Source organism: Marmota flaviventris, chromosome 6, assembly GCF_047511675.1.
Source record: "Marmota flaviventris isolate mMarFla1 chromosome 6, mMarFla1.hap1, whole genome shotgun sequence".
NCBI lineage: Eukaryota > Metazoa > Chordata > Mammalia > Rodentia > Sciuridae > Marmota > Marmota flaviventris.
The window spans coordinates 108,435,173-108,461,494 of record NC_092503.1 but is presented as its reverse complement, the minus strand read 5'-3'; the positions used below and the strand labels follow the sequence as shown (position 1 = coordinate 108,461,494).

At 45.3% G+C, this 26,322-nt stretch overlaps 1 protein-coding gene across 2 annotated transcripts in view; it reads right to left on the bottom strand.

The window, feature by feature from the left end:
* Window positions 1–1,630: 1,630 nt before the first annotated feature.
* The window catches only part of Clic5 (chloride intracellular channel 5), a 148,644-nt gene continuing 123,952 nt past the window's right edge, over window positions 1,631–26,322 (bottom strand). For both annotated transcript variants that reach the window (XM_027950527.2, XM_027950528.2), the window contains exons 5-6: window positions 11,740–11,924; window positions 1,631–6,498 (exon numbers count right to left, since the gene is read on the bottom strand). In XM_027950527.2, the coding sequence (XP_027806328.1) occupies window positions 6,331–6,498; window positions 11,740–11,924 (353 nt within the window). In that variant the 3' untranslated portion in view covers window positions 1,631–6,330. The remainder of the gene's footprint in view (window positions 6,499–11,739; window positions 11,925–26,322) is intronic.

The window sequence follows — 26,322 nt, the reverse complement described above, 5'->3', positions numbered from 1 at the left end:
TCCTTATTTTCAATCATGAGCTGATACTCTATTTCATTTCCACAAGGTAAAATTAGGGACTCTCGGGTCCTAGCTACTAGACATAAAAGAGATGCAGTTCATACCACCTTTGAGTCTAATGAGATGTTTTCATTTCCAAGGTCAATTTGGAAGCTTCTTGGAACAGAATTCAGGTCTCCTCAAGGCTAGACAGAGTCACCATCATCCTTGGTCCTTTGGTATTCTCATAGCAGTTAAGGACACCAAGACCAAGAAAGATGAGGTTTCCCGTGCTCCCAGGCCTGGGTCAACTTGTAGAGCAATCCCTGCATTCAAACATGAAGCATGGGATGATCCAATTGCTAGGAACAAGAAGCCTGGCCATTACACCACTTAGGATGCCTTTGGCCACTAGTGGAAAAAAAGAAAAAAGAAAAAGAAAAAACCCACCCTCAAACAATCTGGGATGAATTACAGGACAGGAAATCCAGAGTTAGACCAGTTTCAGGGTTTGTTGATTCAGCAATTCAGTGGTCTACTCAAGGATCCAGGCTCTCTCCCTGTTTCTGCTGCATTTTGCAGCATATGGTATTGCCTGGTCTCCAAGGCCAGTCCATCTTGATCCCCAGAGAGTGGCAGCAATCTAGGCCTCATACCTACCTCCAGAATCACCACCAAAATTAGTGACTTAAAAACTCACTTTCTTAACAACGGGGGAAATTTCCCAGAAGCATCTGAGCAAATCTCCTCTTAGAATACTGAGCAGAACTTGGTCAGGAGCCCACTATGAAACCAACCACAATCTGAAGAAGGGTTTGGGTCATTTGTGATTTACCCCAGCACTGGAAATGAAATCACACTTGCCTGAGTGGCAGGAGGGTTGGTGGGAGGAGTAGGAAGAGTGAGAGGTGTCTCTGGATCTAACCAGAGCTCTATCCAAGCATGATGCTGGTAGCCAGGGTGGGGAGAGAACCATCAGCCATATCTGCTGTACCTGAGCTCAGGCTGCCCCTCTTGTCCAGATTCACTCCAGAGACAACTGTTTCATCCCTTCCAAGCTTCTGAGAAGCTGTTGTGATGGCATGGAGGATGCCAAGACCTTGGCCCTTTTCAGCAGTCTGAATGCTCATCAAGGGCCCATCTGGACCTTATGCTGGCTTTGGGTAGAACTTAGTGAGTTTAACCCAGAGTCAGAAATGTGGTGCTAATGCTGGAATCTCAGGCCAGGGAGGCTGCTGGGGCTCAGTCCCAGAAACAGCCTTGGCACAAGCAGACTGAGATTTTAAGGTCTTCTTTAATCAGACCTGGATTGTCACTGTTGGCCTACCTCACGTGTGACGGTACAGATAGGAAATGAGAAGCAGGAAGGAATATTGCCACCATGTCTTACCTAATCCAGGTGCTAAATTTTTAGCCTTGTTTAAAAAATGGTGTTTGGATGACTGGCTCCTAAGTTCTTTGCTTTTCCTTTTATTCTCCATATATTTTTATTTGTTTTTGATTTTTTGATTTTTTATGATGAACATCTTTTTTTTTTTTTTTGTACTGGGAAAAATAAAGTCACCTTTATTTGAAGAAGAGAGAGATTTCATACTTGTGATTTAAAACAACATAGAAAATCCCCACCTCAAATCAGGAGTCTGATGATCACTTTTATAATATTTGAAAATAAGCCAACTTTATTTAAATCAGTCAATACCAATCAAGACTGGAAACAATTATAACTGGTTCAGAGTCATGAGGAAAACACTCAGCTATGTCTTTATTAAAAGGCATTTTACATTTGTTAAGGCTTGAAAGCAAGGCCTGTTATTTTATCACCACAGTTAAAGGTCTTGAGAAAATCAAGTAACTATCACTTGGAGTGTCTTTATAAAATGAAATGCTTGTCCTTTTATAAAAGCTAAGCATCTTTTGCTAAATGAGTCAACTCCCCAGCTTATAAAACAGAACTATCGGGTGGCCAGAAAATATGACAAATTCAAACATCAGCTGGATATTTTATATTTTAAATATATGCATAGTTAATATTGTGAAATCTCTAACTATATGTAAAATACTTTAGATGATTGGATCCTTAAAACTATGTTTTGCCAACAAAATGAAACAACAAAACAAAAAACCCTAGATTACTTTTATAGAAATAGATTAGTCCAAACCTTATATTAGGCAACATTTTATTTACTTTTGGTAGTGGGATGGGGGATTTGAATCTATTTCCTTAAATCACATTAAATATCATTATGCACAGTTTGGATCATACCTAATTAGGAGAGAAAATTGCCCTGAAACTAAGCTGAGCAAGGATTGACCAGGGGAGAAGAATGTGTAGCAGGAGGAGGATACAAGCCGTCTTATTTGAGCGGTAGAAAGTGGTGGACACAAGGCCCCGGGCTGTGTGCAGAGGGCCCCAAGGCCAAGGACGAGATCACTTACGTTCTCCTGACGTCAGAATCAGATGCTTCACATGGACCCATTTTTCCTAATGCTTTCTTCAGATTCTTCTTAATGTGGTAGAAAAACCAAACAGGAAAGTGATACCTTGAGAATCACTGAACTTAGTTTTAGCCATGAGCATCTCTTCTTTCCAAGGAAGGCGACACCAGTGTCTTGATCCCCTGTGCAGCTAAACTGGCTCCTGGCCAGGGGGGATGCAGGTGAACCACAGAGGCACCTACTGGACACCTGTTGCTTCTAGATCCATTTAATTTTAGAGCAGATCCTCACAGTGAGGGTAGATTCTTACTAGACACACCTGCCCTTCCTGCCTGTCTCCTTATTCATTCTATTTATCTAGGCCTTGCTGATTCCTGGGCCTCTGAGCTGGTCAAGCTCTCTCTGTTCCAGATATTCTCCATTCTAAGACCCTTGGGTACTGTCATCCACAGAGTGGCCACCACCAGGCACAGGGCTGTGAAGAGCTTCTGTTGCTTCATTTGACAAGTGCCAGGAAATACAGCCCAGGAAACCACTTCCAGTATGTCTTTGCAAAAAATTTTTGAGACAGGATCTCACTATGTTGCCCAGGCTGGCCTTGAAGTCATAATCCTCCTGCCTCAGCCTCCTGGGCAGGTAGAGCTAAGGCATGTACCACCCACCTGGCTGGAGGGCTTTTCTTTGATGTGAAGATCAAGATCCTACCAGGGCCCTGTCAGCGGGAGGAGAGACAGTGCCATTTCCTGGGAAGATGAAACTACTTTGGGGTCCTGTGGTCACAAAAGCTGGTTGACTGTGTTTTCCACATTTCAACTCATTTCTGTGGTACCAGGTGGCTTCCAGACCTCTTGTCTAAAAGGAGAGTCATATCCATGTCTGTGACTCTGAATTTGTCAGAGACTTGTCTTCCTTAGTCAGGAGATGAAGGAACTGTGCTCTGGATCAATTAAGATTTTACTTACACAGCTCATCTTAGATAGTTATTAAAATCTTATCCAATCCCTTATTTCTGGGCTAACCAATCTAAGAGGAAGTCCTGAAGAGGTTGGTCATTTCAACTCTATAATTGAGTCATTGGGTGACTGGAGTGTGGCTCTAGTTTTCTGCTTCTGCCTCCCATGAACCTATTCCACAAAAAAATTGTGATGTCAAAGTCAAAAGAAACAAATAAATACAAAATGAAATAGGATCTCGACACAAGTAAATCCTATTTCTGTGTCAGAATGAGTGAAATGCATTCTGAAGGACTGATATTCATTCAGGACCAATCACAAGGACTACCTCCTTCCCAAAAGCTCTGGAGTACCGAGTCCAGATGTAAGTTTTCAGTTCTCCCCAAGGTGGTTCCTGGCCTCACCACACCATAGCTAAGAGAGGGTGCACTGTGCATGTGACAAGGTTAAGGCAAAGCCCAGAGAGTCTGGAGAAACTGAAGAAAAAATATCTTTTGGGGAAAAAAAAGTAATTAGAAAGTAGTACTATTAATATTATTGTTATTTTTACATATGTAACTCTAAGCCAATAGCCAGTTGCATTATATGATGATCTACTGCTGAAATAAAAAGGTGTTTTTGAATTAAGTACCCAAAAGAGCTTTCCTTCTCTAACTCCTACCCCTCTTTAAAATGGTTATAATTTGTCACAAAATACCCCCACAGGGCCTAAATATTGCCATTTATGTAAAACCAACTCAAGCATAGGAGGAACATCTAGAAAGAACAATATTGACTTGGTTTGGCCTGTTTGTTTTTAAAAACTTGACAATTGCTGGATTCTGATATCACATCAGCCTCCTTAGCATTCTGTGGACTCCCCTGGGCTGGGCAGCTGCTCCCCCTGGGGTCCCTCTGGGTGACTTTGCAGGTGACTTTGCAGAGGAGGGCACAGGAGAGTGAACCACCCCCTTTCTTCTGGCCATGCTGTAAGATCAGGAAAAACTTCCCAAGAAACAGCTCGATTTCACACTAACTATAAGACCTGGATCATTCAAGCTCTCAGCCCTTAGAAGTCCAGTTTGGGGCCTCTCCTCACAGTAAAAGGGGGTGTTTCCTCACCAGTTCTCCATTTTAAACATCTCCAGGGGCAGTTTCCAGAGAGACTGTGGAAAGGTTCCTTTAGGGTGGAAATGAATCAACTCATTCTGCCTTTTCAAAGCTCTCTCAGGCTTGTAAATTGTCCTCCTGAGAAACCTGGTCTTCCTCAGTTGGCTAATGGGGAGAGCTCTCTTGCTTCCTCCCCTGGTTTCATCAATGGGCCCTATTTTTTCTTTGGAGCTCCCTGGAGGCAGGCGGGTCCAGTGATTGCTTGGGTTAGGATTTGTTGATGTTTCCATGGAAAGGACCGTGCTATCCTGCCCTTGCTGAGAAATGAGCCAAGTCCAGGGGCTTTCCGGCACTTGGGAGCCTCGCCCTCCACCAAAAAGCGAGAGGAAGGAAGGACTGTGGAAGGTGAGGGCCAGAGGCTGATGGATTTCCTCCTGGGGCATTCAGTGGGCCAGGGAGTTGATGATTGGTTCATTTTTCTTCGTTTTCTCCGCACAGGTCTCCATGCTCAGGCAGGGTAAGCTCTTAAGGAGGCGAAACTTGAGGAAACAATGAGTAAGGAGGGAAAAAGTAGCTGGAACATGGTTGCCTTTATTTCATCTGGCAGCTGAGTCTGGTGGATGGTAGCAAGGTTAACCCAGATGGGTGCATTTTTTTTTCTTCAAGTTTAAACCACATGGTCTTCCCAGTGTGGATGTTCTCCCTAAGGTGGTCCACCATCATGCCACTTCCTGAAGTTGTCGTTCTCATCCAGCAGAGGCCTCAGTCGAATTGGCCCCGAGCAGCCACCTGAGGGCACCCATTCAGCCCACCTGCATCCAGGTACAACTTGGAAAAACCTGGAAAGATATTTTTGGCCAATTCCTGGTTTCTTCCCATAAGGTTGGGAGTTACATGATATTCCAGTCCAAGATTTAGATCAAGGGAGAAAAGACCAAGTTTACCAGGGAACATCAAGCCTCATACCAAACTCCTTTGCCTTCACCCCTCTCCCCTCCCCCCTCCCATCTGCTTTGTCACAAACCACAAGCCACTCACTGATAAGCACAGGCAAACCCAGGCATGAAATTGCCCATGAAACACCCACTCCTAAGCTAGCACACCCCATGGCTGGTTAGACCCTGTGGGCTTTTTGGCATCAACACTACTCTGTCTCGCCTCCCCATCCCAGGCACCCTGGTTTGGAATTGCATGCCAATTTTCTTCCTGGAAAATTGCCGGACAACACGGAAAACCCATGGTCAGCACCAGCCAGGCACACAACAGCACTGCAGTGAATTGAGAATGTGTCTGAAGTGACTTTGCAATCTGGCCTTCAGTGCCCAAGGACAGCAGTGTCAGAAGCAGTGAGCCACTGGTGGTGTGTTTGCCAGATGTCCCAATCCACCGCCAACTCCCTTCTCCCCCATTCCCTGCATTTCCTCTACCAAGGCATGGATCTCTCTCTAATAGGAACTCAAAGGGCATTTGTCCTTGGCCTCACAGTTACTGACAAAGAAGAGGAACGAAGAGGTGGGGTGCGTTTCTAAAGCATCTGAGTGATATTTTGATATTGGCAGATGGAACTAGTCACCGTTCGGCAGGTCAGTCCAAACTGACCAGATACACCCATCCCAGATCAGGTCGGCCAGCAGAGAGGTGGTCAGTTTCTATCCTCTGTGCTTGCCAGATTCCTGCGTGATAGGCAGGGGATGGCGCTGACCTTAAAAGATGATCACAGGCTGGAGTTCTGGTGATGCCAGCAAGATGTGGCCTGATTAAAAAAAAAAAAAAAAAAAAAAAGTTTGCGGAGGCATTGCATTAGAGGAGTCTGTAAAGTGGAGTTCTTGGGGAGAAGTAGAGCCCTGTGCATCAGGATGGGCATGGGCAGGGCTCAGGACCGGCTGAGGCGCTTGGCGACATCGGCATAAGCCAGCTCGATCTCGCTGTCCGCTGCACAGGTGTTGGTGAACTCATCCCGGGCATAGGCGTTCTTAAGGTACCGCCACAGGCCTGTCATCTCCGCCGGGAACTCGTAGTTGCGGTATTTCTTGGCCACAATCTAAAGAGATGACAGGAGGGAGGCGATGTGAGTGCAGGGAACAAACCACCTTGGTGCACCGCTTTGCACCAGAAGTAGAACGTTTGCAATGCAAGCGGGCAGCGCTGCCTCTGTATTTATTTTCTGTTTCTTAAGTGTCATTTTCCCTCTGACCTAGTGGTTCCACTTCTAAGAATTTTTTTTCCCTTAGGAAATAATTGTGGATATACATAGAGATTTAGTCACATAATTATGATCATAAGACTATTCTGAATAGCAAAAAATAGTACATAAACTCCAATGTCCAACAATCCATAAATTGGGTAAATACTTTCTGTATATAAATACTATGGGATACCAGAGAGTCTTTAAAAATGCTGCTGCTGAGAGGAATCCAGTGATGTGCAAAACATTTCAAGTAGACTATTACATTTAATGTGTAGCATTTGGAGAAACTTGTATATACCAATATATCAACAGTGGTTATGTCTGATTGATAGAATTAGAGACATTTTTTCATTTTATCTTTCCCTGGTCCACTTTTTGTACATAACTATTATTATTCATCGAAGACGAAAAAAAAAAAAAACAACAGAAAAAGTAAGTTAGATGTTGTAATATATATGTAGGTTCAGGTTATGATGTGGGAGTGAGAAAATAATGATGTCTGTTCTCTACCTGGTTTGCCACACTCAGGGGACATGAACTAAAAGAGTTCTGGGGAAGTGATGTTTGTGTTGACACTAAACAGTAGCATAGTGTTTCAAAGCTTGGGCTCTGGATTTCAGTGGAGTGGATTTATAATCCTGACTCCACTTATCAGCCGTGTGACCTTGGACATGTTACTTAGCCTCTCTGAGCACTATGTTGTTGTTGTTGTTTTTAATCTCTAAAATGGAGGTAATAATAGGACATGTGTTATAATAGTAAGTTACTTAATACACATAGAATGCTTAGAGGAGTGCCTGGGACATAGTAAGTACTCAATAAACATTATCGCCTACAATTCATTGAGGCCTACCTTCCATCCATTTGCATGCATTTCCTCTGTGAGTGGTAGCAGGGTGGTCTCTTGAATATTCCTCTAGCCAGGGCAGCTTTGGATAAGTAACTTGTGCATCACTGGTCTTTACGCTCAGAAGGGCCTTGCCCTTGATTTAATCCTCTGCCATCAAAATGTGAACGTTCATGGTCATTTTTCAACAAAGGGCTCTGGTCCTCACTGTGCACGGGGGCCTACACATGAGCTGGTTCTGCCTCTAGCCCCTGAGAGTTAGGTAGCGGTTACAGAGAGTAGCATCACTCTCGAGGCTCTGATTTCTGATTCTCTTTGGTGAGGGCACCAAGCCACTGGCCCTGGGATCCTCCTGCTCAGAGAACCTCCAGGGCAGCCATGCTGTGTTTTCATCTTCCCAGTGCAGACCCCACTGGGAAGCTGTGCCGAGGGGAGGATGACAAGGGCCTGTGGCCAGAGTGCCATGTTCCCACGCGGATGCATTCGTTCCCCTTACATGCTCCAGTTTGGAAATTCCATTGCAATCCTAAGCTCTCTTCTATCCTGAATCCAACTACTGTCTTAGTGTCCTTTTTTCTCTTCCCCAGCTTGTGAGGAGTACAAGGACAGGAATCACAGCTGCTTTATTTGTGGACCCCTCCAAAATCTCAATCATGATGCGAACCCCGGTATGAACAGCAGCAAGCACCCATTCACCCTGTGCTCTGCTTCTGGTGCTGCTTTAAGCACTTCAAGAACTGTTACTTTATTTATCCCTAAATTACTTCATAAGAAAGAGCTTATTATGTTCCAGTTTTACAGAGAAGAAGAGTAAGGCACAGAAAGGTTAGGTGAGGAGGGATTCAATAAAGAGTCGTATTTAATCTTTACTAACTTCAGGTTTGCGAACATCAGACAAAGTGTATCTTTTAATTTAGTTTCTTTACAAATCTCTTAATATTGCTAGTTTGTTTGTTTTGAAGTACAGGGGATTGAACCCAGGGTGTCACAGGCTCGGCAGGGGCTCTACCACTGAGCCACATCCCCAGTCTCCAAAATCATGTCATTTTAAAGACTGAAGCTTCTTTACAAGAGAAAAGCGAAACCAAGATAAATGAAGTGACTTAGACTATGTTGCACAGGACATGCATGACACCGGTATCTATTGAGTAATCATGACTATTTATCACAGGGCCTCTCTCTTGTCTGTAGTTCTTGCCACTTTAATGTTTAGACCTATGTTAAGACATGGGCCAACTCAGGGTTCTTAATTATGAATCTAATATTGCTGCTCAGAGAACAATTTCCCTGGGGCCTTGACTTGCTGAGAGCCCTAAGGAGCTGCCTCAGGTTCAAAGTCCTCTACTTTGTCTTGCTTCTCCCCCTCAATTACAGAAAGAAGCTCTTTCTGGAACTCCCTTATCTGCATGAAGATGAGAGTCCCCCCAAAGGAAGGCAGTTGCCCCTGCCCCCTGCCCCTGAAATCTAAAATCTATCTCAGAAAAGAAAAACATGACTGTAACCACATTTGGAAGGTGGGCTCCTTCAAATTCCAAAGAGAATTATTTCACAAACTAATTTCTGTCTCTGGGTCCACTCATCTCCCTAAGAATCATTTAGGACCCCTCAAAATCGCCACATTATCCATCTCTTTCTCCAAACCTGGCTGTTGGTGAGTGCCTGGACCAGGACACCTCAGCGTCCATGGATGGACAAGAAGCTGAGAGTGAGCTCCACAGAGCCAGCGGGCGAGGATGCACGCGCAGCTCTGACGTTCTCAGCAATCCTCGTGCTCATGTTTCAAATTTGCTCTTTCATATGAAAATGGTTAGCTCCCACAGCCCAGAGTGAGTTCTGGCATCTGAGGCCAAACTGGAGGCCTGACTTGGCTCCCTCCTGGCTCCTTCTGCTCTGCAGAGGTTTGCCAGGCCCTGGATCTGATAAGCTGGATCAGCAGAAATCCAAGGAGACAGGAGCGGAGGCCCAGCCTTTGTTCCCTCGCAGGCCGTCCTCCGTCTGATCTCCGGCTCCTCTGAGAACAACCCAGTGAACTTCCCCCAAGGACAGGCGATTCACTGAGTCAACTGAGGGCTGCAAGGAGTTGGAGACATCAGGGGGTGGTGCACGTGGCCAGGGAGAGCTGTTTGTTTGCCTTATTCAACAAATGATTCATCACTGAAGGACGGATACATGTTGGAATAAGAGAGGAGACAAGCAAAAAAGGAAACAGGAAGGAATCTAGTCCATGCCCCTTCTTTTAGGCATAAGAAAGATGAATTCCAAAAAGATGGAATGGTTTGCTCTAGCCCGTGCTGCAGTTGGTGGAGATATGACTAGAACTTGGATTTCCTGATCTTTCCATTATGTGGCTCTGCCACAGTGTGACTGAACAGGGATCATAATGTCCCTAACAGTGCTCCTTATTCCTCAGGAAAAGGTGAATAAGTATTCTTTGGTGGGTGGAGCATTCAGGAGGTGATGACTTCAAAGTGACACAGCTTTGCAAACCATTGTTATGGTCTGGACATGACGCATCCTCTAGAAGGTCCTGTGTTAATGCAGGAATGTTCAGAGGTGCAATGATTGGATTATGAGAGCTGTGACCTAATCAGTCCATCCTGGTTTGAAAGGACTAACTGGATGCTAACTATAGGCAGGCGGGTGTGGCTGGAGGACGTGGGTCACTGAGGGTGTGTCCTTGAAGGGTTTATCTTGTCTGTGGCCCCTTCCCTTTCGCCTCTCTGCTTCCTGACTGCCATGAATGAAACAGTGCTCCTCTGTCATGTGCTTCTGCCCTGATGCTCGGGCTCATGATGGGCCCAGAGAAATGGACTAAACCTCTGAAACTATGAGCCAAAATAAACTTTCCCTTCTCTTAAGTTGTTCTTGTTAGGTTTTTTGGTCATGGTGATGCAAAGCTAACTGACACAACCTCCAAGTGACTATTGGCTTGGCCATGAGCCCAGCGTCTTCCTATTAATAAATTGGATTTTCCCAACCCATAGGCACGTGATTCCCTTCTGGTTTCCAGCTCTGACCAAGATCCCGTGGGAAAACTGGTGCATGCACAGCTAGGTGATAGCAATGCAAGCTTGGGGTGCCTGATTGGAGGAAAGCCTGTATTACTAGCTCAGGTCTTCAGCTGAAAAGCAATAGGCATAATGTACCCTGAGGAGGAATGATGGAATCTGAATCTTCTTAATGCAGGGTAGAAAGAAGCTGGCTACCATAAGGTTACTCATGTGGCGATCAAATGATCAATCAAATAATGAGTATTTATTACTTTCTATCAACATGCTTGAAGAAGGCCCTCATTGTCTGGCTGAGATAATAAGATATAGACATGTGTAAAAATAGGAAACAGCAAGATGGTAAGACACCATTTTCTTTTTTTTTTTTGCAAGCAATGAGGGTTAGAAAAGGATGTGGGAAGAAGTGTTAGTTTAGAGAACTTTAGGGGATATATTTCCTTTTTTTTAAGTGGGATGTACAGCAGATTGGTTTTGTGTTGTTCCAGAGAACAAATGAGATACAGGGGATATGCCTGGGCTCCATATAAGGAGGGGTATTGTAATAATCCGAGCTGTTCAAAATGGTAAACACGGCTCACCAGGCAGAGGGTTCCTTACCACCCAGAAATATGCCATCACAGCTTCCCAGAAGCCTGTCACAAGTTCAGCAGAAAGCAGACCAGTTTGGGTTTGGAGATTATTTTAGGTGGCCTCTGAATCTCAGGTTCCAAGATTTGTTGTCTAGGAAAGGATTACACCACACAGGCTGCATATGGTAAGGGCAATGAGAGCCAGGAAGTGCCCCTGCTGTCTCCATCTCTTCAGCTAATAGACAAGGAAGAGGATGCTTTTCTACCCCAGGGATCTGCTACAAGATCTGTACACAAAGAAATGTATGAAGACACACAAGGGCTCATAAGGGAGATGCTGGGGTGTGGTCAGCAATAACTCCAGGAAGAGGGCTTTGGAGTGATATGATTATCTACAATAAAGATATTGCATTTGTTATATATTGAGTCCTTACAATATGTTAGACACTTTCACACCATAATTACTCTCCCAAGAACCCTAGGGTAAGCAGTATATACCTATTTTATAAATGAAAATGGAAGCTCAGAAAGGCTACACAGGCAGCAGAGGCTGACATTGGGTCCCTATTCACCTGTCTTCAGAGCCCAGGATCTTGACAGCCACACAGGTGACCTGGGTCTAAGATGCAGTTGATTTCACCAGCACCCATGCATAGACCTCCCTTACCTTGACCACATGGAGCTTGGGCAACAGATTGCAGTCGGCCAGGGTCAGCTCATCCCCATCCAGGAACTTGCGCCGAGACCCCTTGTCATTGTCCCCACGGGTGTTGGTGTCGATCTCCTCTGGCAGCGGGGTATTCAGGTAGTCATCCAGTTTCTTCAGTGCCTTGGTCAGGCCTCTCTCAAGGGCTGGCAAAGAAGAGCAAAAGAAGGATCTTTAGTCAACTCTCTTGTCACTAGATACAGTCAAAGGATCTTCAGAATAGAGTAGCTCATCCCAACTGGTCTCCCTCCTCATTCTGCCAACTCACCACACTCTGCAGAATACCTGGTCGCCATAAACGTGATGCAGGACAAGTGTATTAAATGGCCCCCAAAAGCAAACCCTAACCAAATGATGAACATTAGAAAACCCTGCCCACTGCCTTTTTTTTTTTTTTTTTTTGAAAACATATATAAAAGGAGAAACAAAGCAGTTAGGATAAATGCCAAAGTTTTTACAGGGCTTATCTCTGGAAGTTCAATAATCCTAGTCAACTTTTATTTTCTTCTTTTGCTTGCCTATATATTGTCAATATTCTACAATAAATCCACACATTAATTTTGTAGTACGAAAGGGCTATTAAGTAAGTAAACAAAAAAACTTTAGAATTCTGTGGATAGAGATGCAACCAGATTTTGTGGAAGCATTAACTCTGGGTTAATCTTTGAGACCTCTGGGTGTCATGCATAGGAATGAGAGCAGCCCTGAGTGGCACTGCTCTCAGAGAGCAATGGGGACCAAGGACACACCCTGGTGTAATCTAGGGCAGGTTGTCTACAATACAGAGCTGTCCTGTATGGCAGGGCCAGCTTACCAGGCAGCAGTGTCCACTAGAAATGTCCACCAGTTGCCTGAACACCTGTCAGAGATACCTCTCAAAGAACAAACATCAGAAGGAAGATGATGTGGCAGAAGGATTTCACTGACTTGTTTCAATGATTATGTACCAGGTCACTCATTTAAGACACATAAGCTGAGCAAAAGAACAACAGTGGGAAGTCACTTTTCAGCCAAAGTCCTTCCACCCAGAATCTCACAGTCCAATCTTTGAGCACTGACAAACACATTCCACCTGAGCACAGAGGGTGGCCTTGGAGGGAATGGCTGGTCGGGTCATTAGCCACTGCACCTGTGTCTTCAGCCCCATTCCCAAGGGCTGTTTTTCCAGACTTTGGTTTAGAGCCTGCCACGGAGATAATGGGAGTCAGGCCTGATGCTCCTTCCAGCAGATATGAGGGGGATGTTGTCTGCAGGAGGAGAAGCTGAGGGGACGGTCCTCTTGTTCTGATTTTCCCAGATGTGCCTTCTGTAGCCACTCCTCCACAGCCTGCTTTTGTCTTTTCACAGAAGGCTTTTTGTTTGAGACAATGGAATGACACTAGCCCAAGAAAAATCAATTGAGTGCTTACTGGAATGTGTGCAGACCGGCTGGAGGTTGGATGTTAGTTTCTCAATACTTCCTCCTCCCTGGTATGGCATTTGAACTTGGGCTTCATCGTCTGCTTTGTGTTTCCAGTTTGGGAGAACAGAATGAGCAGGGCTGGGAAAAATGCTTGTATTCCCCTTAGCAACTGTCTAGACTGTGATGGGATTACCAGACTGTTCAAGGGCAACGGCAGAGGGAGGGTGGGTCCTAGACCATCTCATTATGCTTTTCTCCCCGAAGCACTTGTGATTTGTACTTGATTTGTTTGCTTCCTCAAATCCCTCTACCCCTTTCAGTTATACAGACTATTGCAAAATCTTGGTTATAATGGACAAAAAGAAAAACTAAACAGGGTGCCTGTCAAAATTTGACCCACTGACATCATCCAAGAGGTGACGAGATACAGGAAGGGAAATATGACATTGTAAGTTGTAATTCCAGGTGCCCCTTGGAGACCTGAGCAGGCTACAGCTCAAGTCTGTACCCAAGTCACTGGCCTGGGAACAATCATAAAAATTGGTAAAGAAGACTAGAGCACTGATTGAAGATCCTTGAAAGGCCAGTTCTGAACAAAATTCAATAAGCAGTAGTTGCAGATGCTTAAGTATCAAGATCCCTTATGATTGCATAGGTGTCTTGCAAGGTCTTGGGTCTGATTTATAAATTTTTCTTATCTGTACATATTGTTTTGACCTTAGATTCTACAAATCCTGCCTAGGTGCCTGGTCCTGCAACTAGGTATGAACTTGGGAAATTCCTCCACTTTCCTGAGCTTCCGTTTTCTCATGGCAATAATGAAACTAAAGATACCTAACCTTCCTGTGTGGCCACTGTAAGGATTAACTCAGCAAATGCAGGGACAGTGCCTGATACAGTGCCCAGTGCATACTAAGGAAATGAGTCAACGGGAGTTATTGCTTCGCATCACCAAATATAGTGATCATTCTGTTTCCTGTCAATCACCCCATACTCTTAGTAAGTATATTCCTAAAAATTTCAATGTGCAGTAGATAATGAGATAGTCTAAGAAGCCTCAATTCAGAGGTCAGTCCCTAGAGGGGAAAATCAATAGCCTGGAGCTTTGTTTTCCTTACTTATTTAATGCACAGCCATAGCTCTGTCCCTCATGCTTTCTGGGGATCCTCCTTGGTGACGAGCCTTATGACAGGCACAGTTAGAGGGAGACTGAGGCAACACACCTGTGTGCTAAAGCACTCCCAAGTTACCAAATAACAAATGGCAGCACCCATCCATTCTCTGTCAACTCTTTTTTCTCCTACCTGCCAACTCCAAGCTCTGATGGTGGCACAATCTGGGATCACAGAATCAAATGATCTCTTTTGGCTAATGGCACCTAGTTCATGAAACCATTCATGTTCTGGAAAGAGGGAGGGGGCCTGTGAAATAAAACAGGGTGACCTGAGATGTTCATTCCTTCTGTGTTTATATTTGAAACCCCTGCTCCAAAGGATTTCCTCAGAGTAGCTGGATGGGGTGACCTCAGCAAGTGAGTCTGGAGCTGAGGTACCCAGAGACTGAGGATCACTAACAAACACCCAGGCACTTGATGGATACCCTGTCCTTTTACTGTTTTCTTCCCTTCTCTGCCTCTGCTCCTCATAAAGATTTATTCTGTACCACACACAAATGCACTGGGTAAAATATGTGATGAGGAAACAAGGGGAATAGTTCATAAATATTTTCAGCCATATGCAAACAATCTCAAATTTATTTTTCTCCTTTTTTTTTTTGAGGAGAGAAAAAAATCCACCCATTCCATGATCGCTTCCAGATTCATTGAGGTTGATATTACATAAGACCTAATATTGTTTTCTCGTCGTAGAGAAATAATGTCTTGGAAACAGCAACTTGAGCTAAGAAAATAATATAGTCTTACCAGGGCACAGAGGCTGAATGGGGACTGGGGAGCCAACACTCTAACTCAGCCTCCAATCAGTTCTTGCAAAGCATAGCTTGCGCTGGTTTTCTGGGTGCTGCATGGGGCCAGCAAACCCCAGGGGCTCTCGTAATGCATGTAGAGAGAGGGTAGCTGTCTAAGGTGGTCTTTGAAAAGATGGGAGCAGGCCTGTGGGCTATGTAGCTGCATGGTGTCCCATGCACAGCTCTTCTCTGTCATGTGCACTTGCAAAGAAATCAGACTCAAAGGCCCACCTCTGGCCATCTTCTGCAGCCTGGATGGGTGTCTATTCAGCTCTTCTGTGGAGAAGGAGATGGTATGAAGGAGCTAGTGGGCATTGGCCCTGGGCTGAGCAACCTCTGCACTGCACTGTTCTTTCTCATTGCTTCTCAGTCCCATTCTCCAGCACCAGCAAGGAAATATATATAGTCTGCCAAGTTCTGAATTGAACCAGGGATGTGTATGCTGCTTATTGCTTATATACACAAGGAGACCATGGAGAAGGAGATTATTATTTATCCTCATCTAACATAAAGAAGCCAAGTCTTAGACTTACATAGGCACACCCACTTGTGCAAGCACACACAGTGGGGTCCTTAAACTGCCCCCCCAAACTACCCCTAGAATGCACTAGAGCAACTGCCTTGCTTTCTAATTGCCATGGCCTTCCTTACAAGCTCCTGGGTGGTGGAAAAACAGCAGCTATAATTTAGTCCATTCTGGATTATAACCTAGTCTGATGTAATAATCCAAATAGTCCCTTTAGAGAATTCTCAGTCTCTTTTGCATAGAAGAGCTCAGTTTCTCAGAGAACCTCCCTCTCCCTTGCTCTTCTCCCTGCATCAGTGGGGAGGGGGCAGGGGAGGCGGCTGCTGTGACCTCATGCCTCTGGCGGCTGGGAGTTCTGGAATCTACAGGGCAGGAGGCTTTGGAAAGCCAATATAGGTCCTGCCTCTCAGTTATGCTTCCTTCCAAAGTAACCTGGGGATGTGGGCCCTAGGGGTAGTTTGCAGGTAGACCTGCCTCCCTCCAAATTCTGGAGATCCCCAAGCTAAGCACTGCATAAGACTCCTAGAAACAGCACGAATCCCTCATTCCTCTTCTCTCTTCTCCTTTATCTCCAAGTCCCCTGAACAGAAGAGGTGGATTTTCCCTGTCAAATAGTCCATCAGCTACAGAGCAGCAAGATTCCTGGCCTTGGCCCATCAGCAGAAGGACTATCTGGACGCTGTTAGCTGAGTCCTCCGGGCAGGGTCCCTGATGAGTGAAAATTGAGAGAGCAAAAAGTAGAAAAATTCTAAGGTGATCGCTTAGGTTACAAGGTTTCTGTCTTGTTGAAAATGCTATTTTGAATATCAAAAACTGAATATTGAATTGCTTTTTCTCTCTTAGAATTCCTTTGACAGAAATCCTAATGTCTCCAGAGCTGATGGATGCCTAGGATGGATTAGAATCATATATTTAGAAAGGTTAAAAAAAAAAAACCAAAAAACATATTGTCAAAATACTAGCCCTCGTCCTCCTACAATAGGAGAAAACCAGAATTTTAAAAGAGGCTATTGGATTCCAAAACTGAAGTTTCTTCCACTCTGCCAGGCCACTTCTGGGTGCCAAGGGCTGCCCCATTGCTCCTGGGGACCCACATGGCCTGACATGTGCAATAGACTTGCCTTATCCACCATTATTTCCCTGGCAAAAGGATATTACTCCCTCATGCCCTTCGTTTCAGCTAATTTGATAACATACTTGCATTCTGCTATTAATGTTGATTTTAGCCAGATTTCTTGGTACTTTCAGCGACCATGATTGGGTCTAAAAGGAGCTATCTCCAAGAACAGAGCCTACCAGTTTCCTTTGCACCATTTCTCAGCAACAAATACCAATGCTGCCTGTGCTTGGGGCCCATGCTGTCACATGGTCTATGGGACAGTGTAATGGACGGTGAGAAATCCACTCGGATTTTGCTATGAAGCAAGAAACACCTAGATACTGAGAAATACCTTGAGAATGGAATGAAAATTTTGACTTTTCATCTCTTTTGAGCTCATATGGACATAACCAAAGGGCATAAGAAGAAGTGCAGCTGTGGAGTGAGGGAGACCAAACAGTGATTTCTCCGGCTGTTAACATTTTTTGGAGAGAAAAATACAAAGATGGTAGGTAGCCTTGTTGATATTTGCAAGTTGAAAACTCAATGATATCATGATGATAACAACAACAAAAATCCAGGAATAAAAATTTAATGTCACCTCTCCTTTACCTTTTGGAGTAATGATACTTTTTTTCCACCCAGCTGTGAGGGAGGAGAAGAAACTGAGAGGCCAAGTTATCCAGGGCCAAAGATCCAGGAACGAGGGAGGCTGGGGCAGCACAGGGACTCAGAAAGATAGGAGGGCGGGAGCAAGGGGAGGGCCACATGTGCAAAGTGTCTGTACTGTCATATTTTGACACATGGAGACTGTTCAAAAGACAAAGATGTCCTAAGGGGATTTTTAGGCTGTCAGGCTTTGGGATGGGCAGTGTGACTCCCTACCCCCTGCCCCCAGCATAAGAAACAAAACATAAAGTTCTACATTCATTTGGGGGGGGGGGGGGTTGGGGAACCAGTCACAGCCAGCATATGTGAATGGGAAGGACCATATAAAGGCAAAATTCCAAAGCAAGACAAAACTGGGGTTCTCACATCCACAGTGGCTTTCTAGAAGACCCAGCCCACAGGTGGCTGATCCTCACTATCCCTTTGCCTCTTAAAATTTGTCTGCACCAGGTCCTTAGGGCACACTGGCTCAGAACTGGCACAGGGTTCTAGATGATGGGGAGAGGGCTTTCTGGGTGGGGTCCCCTCCGCTGTGCCTGGGCCCTCTGGCCAGATTTACATTTCAGTGGTGTCACCAGAGGAGGGACAGAGGGAGCTTAAGTCAGGGTGTCAGAGCTGTGCATGAGGCTCGCTTGTGGGGACCAGTGTGATAGATAGCAGTAGAGTGACGCTTTCGAGAGACTTGAGCTAAGACCTATGTCTACTTGTGGCTGTCCATGAATTGCCACATCTGGTGCAGAGGGGGACATAATAAAAAGCAGCTATTATCGTTTATTATTATTATTGCTGTAGAATTTCAGTTTATGAGAGGATGGGGAAGAAGAAGGCACTGGTGAAGACAAGATCAGCTCAAGGCAGATGTTTGGTGTTGGAAGTGAAGCCTGACACCCTAGAACTTTTCACGTCTGAGAAGGATCCTGGAGAACTCAGAGGATGGTGCTTACTCTTGGATTTCCCAAAGCATTAGGGGTCTACAGTTGCCTGGAAGCCATGCTTTGGGTGGGGCATCGTTCTCCCCAGGGGTATGGCAACTTTTCCTGATCAGATCATCTGGAGAATTCACATCCACCTCTGGCCACAGGCCAGGAACACTGGACGTGGCCTGACAGTCAGCAATGAGATGTCAAATCTGTCCTGGGTACAAAGACCCAGGGGCTCACAAGTGGAAAGCAATTCCCAGACCTCTGTTTCCAGGCCCTGGTGAAAACAGAAAGACTAAAAAGACAAACAACAATTTGTGAGAAAGCAACAGACAACGGAAAACTCCAACTCCAACCCCAACAGATGCCCTAGCATACCCCCTGGCAGCACAGGCAGGGTCTGGAAAGGTCCATGGCACATGGTACCACAGGTGTTAACCATTCTAGAAAGGATTCTGGACTTGTGGGGAGGATGAATTAAATGCCAAGCTCCTGTAGTTCTTTCCAGAAGAGGCCAGTAAATGATTCTTACTCCAAAGACAGGATTTGAATCTTGTGTCTGGGGCGGACTGGGCCACAGGACGCTGTGGGATGTCCTGCAGCCCCTTTTGTGTAGAGAGAATCACCCAGTGCCTAGAACACTCTGATATATCTCAAAGGAATCCAGCAGCTTTTCCTGAAGGAGGAGGCATGTTCCACACGTAGCTCCTTCCTCAGGCTCTGAAGGGGATCCTTGTGAAGAACCATCTTTCCACTTAGCTCCACAATCCCCTTGTATATGGCCTGTTTGGAAGGATTTTACCCAACGATGATAACAACAGATGCGTTTTATTTTATTTTGAAGGCAAGAGAGACTTGGGCTATTACATGGCTGTGTTTAAAACATCAGTGGGATAAAGAATTCAGGCAACTCCAGCAAGCCTTTCATATATATTTCCAAGTATGAAGGGAGGTATGGATAATATAGACAAGTTCCAGGTCCAGATAATTTTCTAAATCTCCTAAAAGCCACAGTAAATTATCACTTAGGTCTTCAAATTTAGGTTTTCTTTGGTGTATACAATCTGTACCATGCAAACTCCCCACATGTTTATTTATCAATAGGAGAGAGAGAGAGAGAGAGAGAGAGAGAGAGAGAGAGAGAGACTGACTCTGAAAGGAGCCAGCTCAGAAGGAACAGCAGAAACACAGGAGCAAGCAGGCCAGACTTGGAGCCAGCAGGACAGAATGTGTTCCTGATTAGGAAGCAGGGCCTGGACTCTAGCGGTGGGGCGGTGGCGACCCCTTCTGGCCTGTCCTTAAGCAAAGAACACTGTTCTGCATCGTTCACCGGAACCCATATGTGTTTCCCATTAGGTTTTCCAGAAACTCATAAATGGTTGTAAAACCCATTGCGCTAATAGAAAGGACGACATCAGTGCTGACTGAAGCTATTAATACTAGCTGTAGTTTATGTAGCCGACGGAATCAGATTGATATCTATGGGCTTTTTATGGTTATTTCTGAGCATCAGGCCATAGATTAAGTTTCCTGAGGATGCTCAAACATTTGGAATGGTCTGATCAGGGAAGATTCTAACTTTATCCATCATCCAACCCAGCACTGCAGATCTGATGCTTTCCCAAGTCTTCCTCCCTTGGAAAACTCAGGCTGAAGCGATTTAATCACATTCATCTTGTTTCACCCTCAAATCGCCATATCTTTCATATATAAGAGCCATATGCAAATGTAAAGACAGCCATCCTGCCACCTCGACTCTAAATGATTACTGGCTTTGGTAATTCTGTGGCTATTCCAAACATTCTCTTCTAGTTGCCAGTTCTTTTATTTGTTGGAACAGTCCTCTACTTACTGTCCCCCATGGGCCAGGTTTGGTGGCCCTTGCTCCTCATGGAGTGTGAGGTCAGGATTCAGTGGTGGAGCTGGGGTTTGCTGAGTATATTTAGGAAACACATGGTAGTCATTCAGCGAATATCCATTGGTTTATGAACTGATTTGATCACAGTTTCCAAAATAACCTACCCATGTTTAAAAACTCAGTACCACATGCATTTTAAATAACGGATAATATTAAATGTGTAACACACGCAAGTCCAAGGGCCAAGACCACAGGGCCAGCTGCCTGGGCTGCAATCCTGGCTCTGCCACATGCTAGCTAGCATAGGCTGCTTGGCCTCTGTGCCTCGGTTTCCTCATCTGCAAAATGGAGATCACAACACAGCACATCTTATTGGGTTGCTGGGAGTAATACTTGAGTCCCTGCAGAGGACACAGAAAGGTGCCTGGCACACAGTAAGCTGTCATTATGTGTAAGGTGTGAATTGTATGAGAATCCAAGTGCACCCCTCCCCCCCCAAAAAAAGCAGGCTTTGCATTTCCTAAGCACTGACCTGGTCCTTTCCTTCTGGCTGTGCAGTCAGGACTGCATCTTGCCACTGTAAACCTTCCTCCTAACACTCGTGAATGGGACAACCTTGGTGGTTGTGGGTGACTGATGCAGAATTCCCCAGAAATGCTATGATCCCCTAGCTCAGAGCAGTTCCTGGTGCCCTCACCTACCCCCACAAACTACAATCTGGGGGCAGAAGTCATCTACTGAGAGTTTTAGTCACACAGGTTTTACTGCAGGAGGCTTACATCTTCTAAAATTTGAAGTAAGAGGATGGCAAATTAAATGTGCAATTTTATACTTCTGTTTCCTAAAATCTAGGAGGGGTCAGATTTTGTCAACCCCAAAGGAGAATTTGAAATAGTGTTTCTTTTTTGGCATGGCTAGATCAGATATTTTCACCATAGGGGGAAAATACCTTAACTTGAAAGTGAATTACATGCAAGAATCCACTCTCCCCTTCTTTGTTACTAATAAGAACCAGAACCCAGATTTTTTTTCTTCTTTCATGGTAGCAATGTGCCCGCTCTAAAGTACTCATCTTCCCAGACTTCCAGATTTTCAGGAGGTGAAATGACCAAGTTCTGGCTAATAAGATGCAAGCAGAAATGTATCAATGTGGTTTGGGAGAATAGAGGATAGCTGGCACTTCCTGAAACCCAGATGTAATGTCTGGAAGCAAAGCAACCATCTTATCACATGAGGGTACAAGTCACACACTGAAGATGGAGAATCTTTAGTGATCTAAGAACTTAGATCCATAAACTCTTTAAGCAACTACATTTACTTGGAACTCTATCCTCTCTGGACTTCTTGTTATGTGAGAAAAGCAAATTCTTATTAAGAAGTAAACATTTATCAAGAGTACTTAGAACAGGGCATGGCACATAGTAAAATGCTTTATAGGCTTTTGCTATGTAAAATTAAATAAAGATTTGCTTTAGTCACTGTAATCAGGTTTCTATTATATGTAGCCAAACACAACTATCAATATGTATACGTATTCTGATATATCATTATTTAACTTTTATTTTAGCATTTTGCACAGGGTCTGCTACAGAATGAGTATTTGTTGAAAGAATGAGCTATTCAGTGGTGTTTCAAGAAAGATGCAAGACCCCCAAACCATGTGACTCTATATGTTCATGTAACTTATTATGGATGGCTCTTAGAGGATCCACAATAGTTCTCTGTCTTTGTATAAGTATAGCACATGGCTTCTTGGGAATGGAGGAAGGTATTCTATTTGTGTGTGTGGTCTGGGATGCCCTCCTGGGGATCCCAGGCTTCTTATCATCAGAGCCAAAAGAGAAGCATAGGTTACTACAACCTGCATTTCTCTGTCAAATGACACAGAACCGATGCAGGGCCAGTCCTGGGCAAAGTGTTGAGTAAAATGTATCTTGGGTAAAACGTATCTTGGTTACCTCCAGTGGAAGCAAAATGAGGGTAATTGTCAGGGCAAACATCAGTCAATGGTCATGTGACTATCAGAGTGGGTGCTGCAGGCCTGAGAAATCACATAGTGGAACCCTTTCCTCCCAGGAATATTCAAGAATGGAAGAGGTTCTGGACAAAAGCACAGAAAAACATATTTACTATGATCCAGATCATTAAATACTTCTTCCACCAGGGCTCCTAGAAAAATAATTTGCCCTCTGGCTTGTAGCTGAAAGAGCACTAGATGTTAGCCTTCTGTGTTTTCCCTTTTGACTCTTGGTGAAGTTTCAGCTTAACACCAGATATAATTTTCCTTGATTGTAGCTATAAAAACAAAGGTGAAAAGAAAAATACACTTAAGCAAACACCACAGATAGCCCACTGACCATCTCAGATGGTTCTCAATTACATTTTTATTTTAACCTTGAAGCTCAACTTCAAGGTTGAGTTTATAAAATCATTATGTGTGCTCAGAGGAAAGACAGTTTTAGTAACAGAATGTCATGAGCTTCATGGGAGGCCTGGGATGCTTCTTAGAAAGATAATCCATGGGCTTGGGTGAACCGTAGGTGGGGTCAGTCTTAACAGGTGGGCTTCCACAGGGAGCAGGAAGTACTTGGAAGAAATGCCCTTAGCACTCTCCTGACCTTGATGGACAGGGTGGACCCATCCATCATCTCTCAGGTGAAGGAACAGGTAGGGTGGGAGCATCTTGAGGTGCCTGGGATATGATTCACCTATTCATCTAACACATATTAATTGAACACCTGTGCTGGGCTGGGTCAGGTGCTGATCTGGGCCCTGGGGATAATGATGATGAGAGAGACATACCCGTGGAGACAGCGGCCCACACCTGTTCCTCAGAGAATCATCCCGAGCCAGCAGCATCCGGATCACCTGGGTGCTTTCAAGCTCTCTGCTTTTTAACCACACCCCTTGGGAGACAGAATATGCTGCCCCAAAATATAAAGGATGATTGTGTTGAAGACAGTTAAAAAGATGCAGATGCAGGAAAGCTCTCTGCCTTCCTCCATGTGTCTAAAAGCAGGATGTAGATTCACAGAGGCAGAAGGTAGAGAATGAAGGTTAACCACTGAGGACATTCAGCCGACAGAGCCTAGGGATGGCACCAGAGGAGCCTACATGAATAAGTTTTACCAACCAGCCTTTATCTGCCATTTATTTGCCTTCTCATAAATGGCTGCCCTGGAGACACAAAGTCCTTCTGTCTTGTCACCTTTCTAGAAGTGTAAAAGTATCCTCTGTTGAAGATGCCATGGAAGCTGGAATTCAAAGCCACTTTGTTGGTCTGATTGCAAGACGAAGAGAAGAGCTGTTCATGCTGAAGTCCTAGATGTGTGTGTGTGCTCTGTTCACCATGCTGCTTGGGCTCACCCATACACACCTGTGTGCCCGGGAGCCTTCCTGAGTGACAAGGAAGGACTGTAAAGGAAGCCAAGGACCGTAAAGAAAGCCGAGGGTTTCAAAGTCAAGGTCCTGTGTGGTGACTTTTCTCCCCCCAAAATTATCCTCCTTGATAAATTCAGAATACTAGACGGGATTCTACCCCAATTTTGACTCTGGTGTGTTAGTAAGAGCTGTTTGTAGCAAAAAGTTTAAGAGCCGAGCAGTGCCTGCTGTGTCCTGGCTCCATCCCTGGCTCCACAGTGCCTGGTGAACAACATCCACAGTCCTCAGTGTGCCCACCTGAGAAATGGACACAGGGCTGCTCATCCTGTCCGGACAACATAGTGACAAATTTGCCAGGGAGAGTTTATAAATGAGGTGTTGGAAGCTTTAACTTGAAGGTCCTGCAGACTACTTGGATTTCACATTTATCATGTTCAGCTCCAACTCTTCTAAAAGCTAGAGGAGTTCATTCTGCAGGATAATTTACCCAGAGCCATTTTCCATCAACAGTCTGCAGAAACAAGGGGAAAATCCTTCCTTGAGGCTATGTCCTGGTCATGGACAAGAGCTCATGAGTGCTGTCATCATACAAACCAGCTATGATCCTCCCAACTCACACACACCATGATCAACCCACATTCACCATGATCAACCCCCACACACCATGACCAGCCCCCACACACCATGACAGCCCACACACACCATGACCAGGCCACACACACCATGAAATGAAGACACACACGCATAGCACTTCGCTAACCACAACACCATCGTCCTCAACAGTAAAGCTGTGAGACCCATGTTTTGTCCCAACAGTAATAGAATTTTGCATTTACATTTTTCACAGATTAATTGACCTAGGAGCCTATTCTTTAAGGAGGTAGGCAATGGCCTTTGCTAATACATAGAAACATTGAAACACACACACGAAATGCATAAGCGAGAGAGGGAGAGCGACTGAGCTCCCATGTGTGTACTGCACAAAAACAAGAGGTGTCAGTTGCACAGATGAGGTAACGGTAGCCAGAGGTGAAAGAGCATTTAACTTGTGTGCAAATGACTTATTTAATGCTCCTTTATTCCCTTGGTCTCTATCTGAGTCCAGGCCAGGCCAGGAGCGCTCATTCTGGTCAGACAGCGGGAAATTCCACCACATGGAATGGTGTTGGTGGTCTCCGCTCTGCTGCAGTCGGAGCCCACACAGCAAAATTCCACTAATGAATGCGCCCACCCACGCAGGACCCATCACCCCCTACCCCTCCTCCCGCCCTGCGCCTGCCCCCTTCAACACACCACACCGCCACCAACCGCCTTCCTTACGACTGCCCAAGGATTCCTTTCAGGAGCAAAATTTGTGAAATTATAAATTGCAAGCATCCCCCTCAACAATGAACCAAAGCAGAGACCCTCTGGAGGAATCCCAGCTCTGGGAGGCGCCAGAGGAAGCACCGGCCCCTCCCCTCCCTCTTGCTCTTAGCCTCAAGGACCCTGGGGAGGTGGAGGGGGGAAGGCTAAGACCACGGTATACAACCTGGGAGGTGGGTCCCACCCAGCCTAGGTTATTTGTTTTTCTTTGCAAGAATGCTAATCAAAGCAAAATTTTAACCCAACCAACCAACCAATGAAATACCCAGAGTCATTTCTTGGCACGCAGGGATTGCCAAGGGAAGGCGCCTGAAGGTTCCTTTGTGGACAGAGGCATTTTTGAAAAAGATCGTCATGGTTGCTTTATGAGGAAGTGGCAAGACAGCCACGTTACCCCCAGCCTGGGGTCAGCCTGCCCACCCTGGAGCCCTAATAGAGCAGCCCACTGCAGCCTCAGGTACTCTTCCCCAGGCCGGGAACCAGCTGTCCTGAGCTGGCACACAACTGTCCTCCAAAAGAAGCAGTGGGTGTCTCCAACAGAACAGACGTGGGGGCCCAGCCCGCCCCGTGACTTCTGCTTCTGAGGGTGCTCCAGGCTGATCACAGATCACATTCCTACTGCTCTTAACATATCACCTTGGCTTTCTCATCAGGTCCCCAGGATCATGAGGCTGAATGAGCAGGGATTGTGACCATCCCCTTGGAAAGGCCAGGCCTCCAGACAGGGCCACAGTGACATGGGGAGGGGAGGGAGAAAGAGAAGGCTTTAAGCCCTTTGCTATTGAAGTGGCTTGGAATAATAAACACACACACTTTCCTTTAAACGTGGCTCACCACATCCTGGGGATCTGGCAAAAAGCACTCCACCTAACCCCCACCCCTCCAGCCCTCACCCCCAACAGCAGGCGGCTTTCATGACGCTCTGGGGGAAGGCACGCGGCCTTTGATAATAAGGGGCTCGTTAGTTCTGGGCTAACGGCCCTCCCAGGCCACTGGGATCCTTTCAAACACTTTTCTATTTCAGGTCAGGGAAGTTTGTAAATGTAAAGATGAGGTGGTGGAGGTGGGAGAGGAAAGAGAGAAAGAGGTGGTTGGGGGCAGCTTGTTATGGGCAGCCAGGGACATCTGGAGGGTCCATAGGCCTGGTGGACATACCCTTCCTTTGGTGTAGGAAACAGTTAATGAAAGGTGGCTTTGAGTCACTGAAGGAGACCTGGACACTTTGTGAACTTAGATAAAAGTGAGTCCCTGCCTGAAGATGCTTGGAAATCCGCACTCCTTATGATTAGCTTCTCTAGAGCTGATTCTTCTTCCGGCCAGAAGAGGGCAGCACATGCTTCTGCATTACAGGGAAAGCTG